The sequence below is a fragment of the Mirounga leonina genome, unplaced genomic scaffold (assembly GCF_011800145.1).
Source record: "Mirounga leonina isolate KUSES-001 unplaced genomic scaffold, KU_Mleo_1.0 Mir_165, whole genome shotgun sequence".
In the NCBI taxonomy this organism is placed as follows: Eukaryota; Metazoa; Chordata; class Mammalia; order Carnivora; family Phocidae; genus Mirounga; species Mirounga leonina.
In genome coordinates, this window is record NW_023270415.1 from 38,605,300 (window position 1) to 38,616,564 (window position 11,265).

At 38.1% G+C, this 11,265-nt stretch overlaps 1 protein-coding gene across 1 annotated transcript; it reads left to right on the forward strand.

Moving 5' to 3' along the window:
* Positions 1-7,302: 7,302 nt before the first annotated feature.
* LOC118015401 (heat shock cognate 71 kDa protein-like) lies at positions 7,303-9,952 on the forward strand. Its single transcript, XM_035012261.1, has 2 exons — positions 7,303-7,433; positions 9,428-9,952. Exons 1-2 carry the CDS (start codon positions 7,303-7,305, stop codon positions 9,894-9,896), a joined length of 600 nt encoding a protein of 199 aa, XP_034868152.1. The 3' UTR covers positions 9,897-9,952.
* The last annotated feature ends 1,313 nt before the right edge of the window (positions 9,953-11,265 follow it).

Below are 11,265 nucleotides of genomic sequence, written 5' to 3' on the forward strand. Positions count from 1 at the left end.
CTGGGAAATACTAATTAGTTGGAAAGGGAAAGGTGGGGTGTCAGGTACAAGAATGAATAGAATTGATAGGTGCATAGGGCAGGCTGTAGGAGCAGGTTAGCTCCATCCCGATGGTTGGGGAAAACTGAAGCATGTTCCAGATCAGATTAGTACTCAAGGGCTTTTGATCTAGCTGTTGAGGCATAGCAGCAAGGGAATCTAGGAGGAACTGATAATCAACGTTAGGAGAGCAGTGATCCAGCTGATGAAGAGTTAGAAACTAGTAATTGGAGGCACAGGTCTAAAAGGGCTAGGTCAGCACCGGCTCCACAAGTTGACGGGCATCAATGCGATAGGCTTACATGCAAGGAGAGGTTGCCACGTTAGCAGCAGAAATCAGAAGCTGGGGGCAAGTGGGGGCATCACCCACTCATAGGGATGGACAGATATAGGGAAAGGCTGCAGCATAGAGGACATGTTTATAAGCTCAGCGGTCAGAAGCAGAGACCAGATGGTATCTTTTTTTTTTAAGATTTTATTTTTAAGAAATCTCAACACCCAACGTGGGGCTCAGACTTACAACCCTGAGATCAAGAGTCATATGCTCTACTGACTGAGCCAGCCAGGTGCCCCCCGATGATATCTTTACCATGCCCTGGTGGATGTGGAGATTTTGATCTATTTCTTGTCCTCATCAGGAAGAGCAGAGTTACAAAACTGAGCCAACTGGGGAAGCCAGGGGTTGGCATAAACTTTATTTCTACCTCGAGTGACAACATTTCTTAACAATAAAGTGGGTTATCTTTGATTACAATAGTAGCTAATATTGTTTACTGAGGGCTTACTGCTTAAGTGAATTGTCCCAATGTTATTCTCAAAGCCACCCTTGAGTGGGTACTGCCTTAGATACATTTTACTGAGGCAGATGCTGAAACTCTAAGAGATCATGTTGCTCACTCATCCTATTTATTACCAGCCTTAAGCGTTAGAATTGGAGTCTCAAGTCATCTAATCCCAAACCCTTTGCTTTTAAACATAACTGCCTCCGTTATAGAGAGATTGCATATGTCGAGAAATATGAAGCCATATCCAGATGGAAGTATCTATTACAATCCTTTAACCTAATTATTTTCAGCCATAGTCTGCCAAAGTCTACCTTTTTCCATTCTGTTAGGATGATCTGCTCTTGAACCAGAAAATTAGTTGTTCACTTCGACCATCTATCTAGATTTTACATTCCCACTCCTCCTTCATTCACCCCAAGGTTAGCTGCATGTGGTCACTCATCTTAGCTGCTTTCCCTTTCTTTGTCCTCTTCTCCCAAAGGTCTTTACCTATTATTTGAATCATTTATTTCAGTCTCTCCCTATGGAACATTAACATAATAAAGATTCTTATCACTAAACACAACTTTGAAAATAGCTCTTAGAATTAAATTGGATTATGTTTAATACAATTACCTTCTTTTTTCCCTCTAGGTTTAGTTACAGATTTTTTTTTTAAAGATTTTTATTTATTTATTTGAGAGAGAGAATGAGAGACAGAGAGCACGAGAGGGAAGAGGGTCAGAGGGAGAAGCAGACCCCCCGCTGAGCAGGGAGCCTGATGTGGGACTCGATCCTGGGACTCCAGGATCATGACCTGAGCCGAAGGCAGTCGCTTAACCAACTGAGCCACCCAGGTGCCCAATTACAGATCTTTTTTGTATTTTAGAAGTGTATATTACAATCTCTTATTATTTTTAAGCAATGCAGAATTTCACTGCTGAATTTCAAGTTTTAAAAGTAAGATAATCCTTCAGTTCTAAGAACTTCCTGAACTACCAAAATAGTTGCCATTTCAGCCACTGCAGCCTCCCAGGAGCTTTTATGTAGTATTAATTATGTTTCATGTTTTTTCTTTAATTATTACAGTTTCTGTTCCAATAACTAAATTTTCTGGGGTAGTTTTTTAGGCAAAACTTTTTCTTAAACATTTTTTTAAATAAGGAGAGAGTTTCTGTCAGGCAGAAATCAGTCTGGGAATTTACTTTGATGAGCCCACTAATGGTGGGTGAGGCTTTACATGAATACTATTTGGAGATGGAAAGCATCAGAAGAAATCAGAGAGCTTCTCTTCATGAATGAAGGAAAGGCATGTTTTTCCCTCTGTCAAGGAGATGGGAAGAAAGTAAAAAATATATATATATAGTTGAATAGATAGAAGCTAAAAAGAGAGAAAGGATCTAGAAAGACCGTAATTTTGCATGACCCAGCAGTAACAAGATAGGAAACAATAAACAAACAAACATACTTTTACATTATCAACCAAGCAAAAAGTATACAAAAATTAATCTCACAAAGCAGTACCTAAGAGTCTAAGAGCCTTAATAACAAAATATTAAAACTGTATTTTTTTTAAAGATTTTATTTATTTATTTGAGAGAGAGAATGAGATAGAGAGACCATGAGAGTGGGGAGGGTCAGGGGGAGAAGCAGACTCCCTGCTGAGCAGGGAGCCCGATGTGGGACTCAATCCCAGGACTCCAGGATAATGACCTGAGCCGAAGGCAGTCGCTTAACCAACTGAGCCACCCAGGCGCCCAATATTAAAACTGTATTAAAGAGGGGTGCCTGGCTGGCTCAGTAGAGCCTGCAACTCTTGATCTTGGGGTTGTAGGTTCAAGCCCCACGTTGAGTATAGAGATTACTTTAAAATCTTTAGGGTCACCTGGGTGGCTCAGATGGTTAAGCATCTGACTCTTGATTTTGGCTCAGGTCACCATCTCAGGGTTGTGAGATCGAGCCCCCAGTAAGGCTTCATGCTGGGTATGGAGCCTGCTTAAGATTCTCTCTCCCTCTGCCCCTCCCCCACTCTCAAAAAAAAAAAAAAGATCTTAAAAAAAACTGTATTAAGGGCATTTAAAAGGGCCAAAACAACTGTGTAGAAAAAGAAATACAACATGTTTAAGGATGAGACATTTGATAGGAGTTAAGGTAAAAGTGTGTGACTAGGAAGGGGCAGTACAAGGACTTTCCTGAGGTGATGGAACGGTTCTGTGCCCTGATTATGGTAGTGGTCACATGAATCTATAGTTGTAGCAAATTTCCTAGAACTACACCACAAACACACAAAAAGAATACTTGTAAGACTGGTGAAATCCAAATAAGATCTATGGTTAATGGTATATTATCAATGGCACTTTCCTGCTTTTGATAAAATACTGTAAAGCTGGCTGAAAGGTACCCAGGAACTCTGTTATTTCTGCAACTTCTGGGTCTAATATTAAATCAGAATATAAAGTTTTTTAAAAGTCACATTCTAAGAGACTCATAAGTCAAAGAACTCAAAGGAGAAATTAGAAAGTAGTTTGAACTAAAAAAAATGATACGATATACAGTATGGTGACTATAGTTAGTAATACTGTGTTGTATGATTGAAATTTGCTGAGTGCATTTTTTTTTAAAGATTTTATTTATTTATTTGAGAGAGAGAATGAGAGAGAGCACATGAGGGGGGGAGGGTTAGAGGGAGAAGCAGGCTCCTCGCCTAGCAGGGAGCTCGATGTGGGACTCGATCCCGGGACTCCAGGATCATGACCTGAGCCGAAGGCAGTCGCTTAACCAACTGAGCCACCCAGGCGCCCTGCTGAGTGCATTTTAAGCCTTCTCAATACACACAGACACACTCACACGAAATTTAACTATGTGAGGTGATGTATGTGTTAATCAACCTGATTATGGTAATCATTTCACAGTGTATACATATATCAAATCATTATGCCGTACACTTTAAATACATACAATTTTAGGGGCACCTGGGTGGCTTAGTTGGTTGAATGTCCACCTCTTGATTTCTGCTCAGGTCATGATCTGAGGGTGATGGGATGGAGCCCTGTGTCCAGCTCCCCCGCTCAGGAGGGAGTCTGTTTGAGCTTCTCTCTCTCCCTCTGCCCTTACCCTCCTGCATGTGCACATGTATGCTCTCTCTCTCTCAAATAAATAAATCTTAAAAAAATATGTACAATTTTGTCTGTCAATGATAAGTCAATAAAGCTGATAAAAAATCATAACTGTTGTTTTTAAAATAAAAACAAATAAATATTAAAAATAAATACTATAAATACTACACTATAAAATACTTTCATGTAATATTTTAAGGATGAAATATTAAAATTTAAGTTAAATGTTGAATGTTGAAAAATTAAAGTAACCATTATAAAAGGATAAGAGTGGAATTGTCTGAGGAAATATGTAAATAGTAACTAGTACTAACCAGACAAATAGTTATAGCTGAAACTTTAATACTGTTAAAAAAATATAATCTTCTGTTTATTTTACTTGATAATTTGTAGCTTTTGTTTAAGTGGTAAATTATTGTAATTTGTAGCTGTTTACAAAATAAATTTAATTTTTCTTTAAAATCTGAGAGAGTAAAGTGTTGGAAATCTTTGATGTGTTTTGGTTTTTCTTTCCCAGAGCTTTTCATTCTTAATTCTACTTGTCATGCTACTCAGAACAGGCACCACTGATTACCTAATTTCAGTATAATCAAAATGCTAGAAAGAAAGTACCTTAATGACATGTCTTAAGGCTTCCTTGATATAAACATCACAATGACAAAATCTGATCTTTTTCCCATCATGATAGATAATGCTGATTTAAGTTAAAATCTAATTTTTTTTTAAACAAAATTAAGGGCATTACATGAATGCCTGCATAGACAATAACAGTCCTGCCAAGAAAATTACATTACCCAGTGCGCTATGCTAATCATTGTAATTGGTTGCAGGGAGTGGGTAATTACCACAACAAACAATGGAGTTGATTTTCAACAGCAATTCCCTGTTTCATATTTGAACTCTGGCTACTTCTTGTGCTGAAAATTTTGTATTATCTTCTGAAGCATTCTGCCTCAATACTTAGATTCCCAAACTCTCATGTTCCTTTAGAATCTAACTTCCTTTTACCTTTTATTCCATGTCTATTCTCTGTTAACCTACTAAGTGCTTTGATAGTAACAACCCAGTCAAGTGTCTCTGATCACAATTCCTGGTACACTAGTGGGAAACGAAACACTAGTGGGAAATGTGGGGTTTAAATTTTTTTAAATGGAAGAAACTTCAGGAGAAAACCCCACATTTAGAAAAATGAAGCCAAATCTATTTTCTAAAGGAGTTAAGTAAAGAAGCAAATCTTGAGATCAAGCAAATAACATTTTCAATTGGCCCCAAATACACTTAACCCAGAACAGGTTAAGTGTGCTCTCTCTCTCTCTCAAATAAATAAATCTTTAAAAAAATGTTTGAGGGCCAATTAAAAGAAATATGTGGCAACACAGGGCAGGTCAAACAACTATGTTAGACCAGATTCAACCCTCTTGATATCTGGTTCCTTCATCCTAATGAATATTTCTCATTTTAAATTGATAGAATCTTTGCCCATTAACACTTAGGATATTTAAAGGCAGATGACTATTTCGTTCCTTGCACAGTACATAACAGGTACTTAAAAAATATTAGTTGAGTAGACTGAATGAAACCATCCACACTTCATTATATGGTTCAAAAGTCAGTTATTTAATTTCTATGAAGAGACAAAAATTGAATAATGTTTTATTTATGTATTTGGTAACCATAACAGTGAGCAATTTTGAGCACTTTCTATGTACTAGACATTTTGTAGGTATCACCCTACCAAATCATTACAATGATTCTATGTAGAAGATTATCATTGTCCCCTAACTTCTCCAAAGGGTGAGTAAGCTACAGAAGTAATAAAGAGAAGAGATATAAAATAACCTAATTCTGACTCCAAGTCCCGTCTATTAATCATTATATTATTATTCTATATAAATTTGTATTAAAGAACAACAAAACCACAATAAAGACCTAAGAAACAGATAGTGTTTTGTTTTGGAAACTGACACTGGTTTTGGACCAGCTGGGTAACATAAAAGAATAGAGGTATAATGAAAGGTAAGAATTTGGTGAAATCCAAGGACCTCTGGAAAAGCTGTAGGTTGGGAAAGAAAACTCAAGGCCCCAGAATGAGAGGAGAGATTTGCCTTATTGAAAAGCAATGGGAAACACTGAGGGTAGCTGGAGGGAAAAGGGGTGGAGGGATGGGGTAACTGGATGATGGACATTAAGGAGAGCATGTGATGTAATGAGTACTGGGTATTATATAAGACTGATGAATCACAAGCCTGTACCTCTGAAACCAATAATATATTATACATTAATTAATTGAATTTAAATTAAAAAATGTTAAAAAATAAAAAATAAAGCCCCAGAATTTAAAAAAATGGTATGATGTTGGAGGAACAGTTTTCATAGATATTCTTTAGTAGTTGGAGGAAATTCTATGCTATTCCTAGTTTGCCAGATTTTTCATGAATCAGTGTTGATTTTTTCCAAAAGCTTTTTATGTCTTGAATTAATCATGTTGTTTTGAATTAATCAAATTATTGATTAATTATTGAATTAATCATGAATTAATCGTGTTGTTTTTTCTTTTTTTTTTTTTAGTATGTTGAATTTCACTAAATGATTTTTTTTTTTAATATTAAGTCAACTCTACTTTCCTGGGATAAACCCGATTTGAACATATTGTATCCATTTTGTGTATAGTTGAATTTGATTTTCTAATACTTTGTAAAGGATTAATCATGAGAGATATTGCTTTGAAATTTCCCTTTTTGTAATATCTTTGCTGGGGTTGGTATTATGTTTATGCAAGCCTCACAGAATGAGATGGGGAATGATTCCTCCTGCAATTTTCTAAAAAACAGATTGTGTAGCACTGATGTTATTTATTCCTTTAGTGTTTGATAGAATTCACCAGAGAAAACTTACAGACTTGGTATTTTCTTTTTTTGAGAAGTTTTTAAATAATAAATTCATTTAAAAATACATATAAGACAAAAAAAAAAAGAAGAAGAAGAAAAGCAGTGAAAAGCTGAGTGCTCAGAATCAGAAAAAAAGCTATCTGGAGAAGTTATTTCCAATCCTGGCTGCATATTAGAGTGATCTGGGGAGATTTAAAAAAAATACACCTGCTTGGTCCCAATAGTAGACTTTTTGGAAAAGAGACCAGGACAACAGCATTAGAAACAAAACTAATCATCTCTTCAGATGATTCCAAAATACAGGCAGATTGGGAATTTCTGCTTCAGATTATCCAGTGATATTCAAATTAACTCCTTGAGGCTCATCAGAGTAGGTAGGATTCCACGCCACTCATTCCGTTCAGTCTCACTGGCTCTGTTCTTATCTGTTTCATATACTGGGCTTCTGCATAAGATTTCATTTGAAAAAGTAGTTTTATGGTAAAAAACAAAGAGATGGCTTTTCATCTTTCTGTCCCCCTCAGTTTAAATTGGAAACTGAGGCATAGAGAGGCTAATACAGAGGCTGCCACAAGACACTTCGACTTCGAGAACACATCTCCATGGCTTTGCCCAGAGACAGAAAGGTATCTAGGTATGAGGTATAAGGCACTGGACACTGGAATGCTGCTGTGGTGCTACCCAAGGGCTCCACAAAAGTCCTGATCAGTCATAACAGAAATAAGAAATAAGAAAAAAACAGCCCAACTCAATTAATCTTGGGCAAGTCCCTCTAATTGATGGAAATTAATTTGAATCCAGAATCCTATAAGAGATAGAAGAAATAAAGTACTTATCTTTCCAGTCCTTGAAATTTCTTTCACTTTTAGGAAGAAGTTGGAATGGATGCTGAATACCAATTGCCATTCCCACTACACCAGGTCCCATCATGTTAGGATTCTTAGCTAATGCCACATGATTGTTTAGTGATAGGCAAAGGAAAAAGGAGAGAAAAATTATAAGGGAAGAAGAAAGATAATTTAGTGAGAAGGATTTAGAAATGGGCAAGGGACGCCTGGGTGGCTCAGTCGGTTAAGCGGCTGCCTTTGGCCCAGGTCATGATCCCAGGGTCCTGGGATCGAGTCCCATATTGGGCTCCTTGCTCAGTAGAGAATCTGCTTCTCCCTCTCTCTCCCTCTGCTTGTGCTCTGTCAAATAAATAAAATCTTAAAAAAAAAAAAAAAAAGAAATGGGCAAGAAAACAAAAATGAGACTTGAAAACATTGCAACTGAAAATACTTGAAAAAGTTGAAATACAATATAAATTAAGACACAAAGTAGAACGTTAAAAGGCCAAAAGAAAAAGCACTATAAGGTGTTTCTCTTCACTTACTGGTATTCTCTTCGTTGCCATTGGGTAAAATCTCATTGTGGGGACAAGATCTGATCTTTTGTTTTCTCATTAACACTGAGGGCTGATTTGAGTCTGAGAATATTGATAATAAAATATGGGACAATGTTTCCATAACTGTATGAAGATGAAAGGGACCTTAAATGTTCTTTTATTCGTCTTTATTATTGCTAAATGATCATCCAGTCCATGTTTGATTTATTAAAATATTTACTAAATGACTTCTGTGCGCAGCAATACACAGGTAATGAGGACAAAAATGTGAAGAAGGTGAATCTAGTCTGTGCTTCGTGGAAGTATATTCAAATACACACACACAAAAAGAAGAAAAGTAGAAGTATTTTTTTTAAAGATTTTATTTATTTGAGAGAGAGAATGAGACAGAGAGAGAGAGCATGAGATGGGGGAGGGTCAGAGGGAGAAGCAGACTCCCCGCTGAGCAGGGAGCCCCATGCGGGACTCGATCCAGGGACTCCAGGATCATGACCCGAGCCGAAGGCAGTCGCTTAACCGACTGAGCCACCCAGGCGCCCGAAAAGTAGAAGTATTATAAGGGGGAATAATTAGGGTACTTACAATAGGGAATGAGTGGATAAATATTGTGTATTACTTTAGATAGTGTGGTCAGGGAGTGATGGCAGATCAATATTTCCAGTGGTGAGAAAGCACTATTTCCAAATGTACTCCATTCCGGAAGAGATAGTGTGAGAGTTCAAGATACCAAAGGCCAGAATGGCTTAAATAGATTATAATGCGGCATGTGATGGGACTGGAGATGGCCTTGAGAATCATGTTAAGAAACATACACTTTATTGAAAAACTACTTTAGAGTTGAAACTCTTAAATTTGGTTTCAATTTTACAAAGATCACTCATATTGTATATAAGGAGTAAACTTGAGAGAGGCATACTTTCATAATACAAGTGAGAAATGATTCAGGCTTGGACCTAAAGTGGTGCCAGGAACTGGAGGTAGGTTAATTGATTTGCAATACGTCTAGAAGGTGGGGTTTGATGCTAATAGTATCCTCAATGTCTCTGCTGTGGATAATAGCACAGGAAAATAGCACATGATCCTGGGGTCCTGGGATTGAGCCGCATGTCAGGCTTCTTGCTCAGCGGAGAGCCTGCTTCTCCCTCTCCCTCTTTTGCTCTCCCAACCCCACTGCTGTCAAATAAATAAATAAAATATTTTAAAAATAGCACTAACAACAAGGGCCGCTTGAGCAAGGAAGACATTGAGCGCATGGTCCAGGAAGCTGAGAAGTACAAAGCTGAATTCTGAGAAACAGTGGGACAAGGTGTCTTCCAAGAATTCACTTGAGTCTTACGCACTCAACATGAAAGCAACTGTTGAAGATGAAAAACTTCAGGGCAAGATCAATGATGAGGACAAACAGAAGATTCTTGACAAGTGCAATGAAATCATCAATTGGCTTGATAAGAATCAGACTGCAGAGAAGGAAGAATCTGAACACCAGCAGAAAAAGCTGGAGAAGGTCTGCAATCCCATCATTACCAAACTGTACCAGAGTGCAGGGGGCATGCCAGGAGGAATGCCTGGAGGCTTCCCTGGTGGTGGAGCTGCTCCCTCTGGTGGTGCCTCCTCTGGACCCACCATCGAAGAGGTTGATGAAGCCAACCTGAGAATAGGTCTAGCATTGTTCCACATAAAATATTCGAAGGACCCAAATTTGTAGCAAATTCCATGGCAGTTTTAATGTTGAGCTGCTATAGTAAATAAACTGGACATTCTTGATACTTGAATATGGAATATGTGCACAGGGAAAGGAAATAAACATTGCACTTTATAAGCGCTGTATTGTTAAGTGGAAAATGCAAAGTCTTAAATAAAACTGTATTTACAATTGGCAAAAAAAAAAGAAGGTGGGGTTTAATGATTTGTTCAAAGTAAAGGGTAAGGGAAAACAACAGTCAAGAATGACACCCAGGTTTTGTTTTGTTTTTTAATAAAGATTTTATTTATTTATTTGACAGAGAGAGAGACTGCGAGAGAGGGAACACAGGCAGGGAGAGTAGGAGAGGGAGAAGCCGGCTTCCCGCTGAGCAGAGAGCCCTATGTGGGGCTCGATCCCAGGACCCTGGGATCATGACCTGAGCCAAAGGCAGACGCTTAACTGAGCCACCCAGGCACCCCAATACCCAGGTTTCTGATGTGAGCAACTGAGACAACAGTGGTACCGCTTACCGGTTCATTGGTTGCAGTTTATCGTATGTCAATTATACCTCAATAAATAAAACTGTAAAAGAAAAAAGGCAAGAAGAAGATGCTATTAGAGGGTAATTAGGGCTCTGACAGTGCTACAGAAGGTGAAGTCATTGACAGTTCCTTGAGATAAGTGATATATACTTATCATGAGATTCCCCCCCCAATTGTCAGGGGTCTCAGGTAGCTTGTTGGTTAGGTGCTGCATCTCTGATAAATCAAACATACGAACTTTGACCTGAATGATAATAAAAAGTCCGTTTTAGAAAATTTGGGGAATATTTTTCCCAAGGAAGCACATAGTGAAAAACTTAAAACTTTTAGGTAGGAAGAAGCTTGATTTTTCTAAAAACACACACAAAAAGAACAATATGGCTAAAGTTCTGGGATTGGGTGTAGATGGGATCAGAGATCAATGCAGGAACAAAAACGTGGGGACTTCTACGATGTGGGACTGGTGCCATTTACTGAGATTAAAAAAAGAAAAAGAAAAATCCTTGGGCGTCTGGGTGGCTCAGTCGGTTAAACATCTGCCTTCAGCTCAGGTCATGATCCTGGGGTCCTGGGATTGAGCCCCATGTTGGGCTTCTTGCTCAGTGGAGAGCCTGCTTCTCCCTCTCCCTCTTTTGCTCCCCCAACCCCACCGCCGTCAAATAAATAAATAAAATCTTTAAAAAAAAATCCTGGAAATGCAGAAATGTTATTCAAAAAGAACAAAAACCCAAACAAATGTAGAAAAGAGCCATTTAGCATGTTAAGTCCAGAGTACCTGCGGGACGATCCAAGTGAAGCCACCCAGGAGGCTGTATTTGTATGTATGACTCCGGGACTTGGGAAAAAGG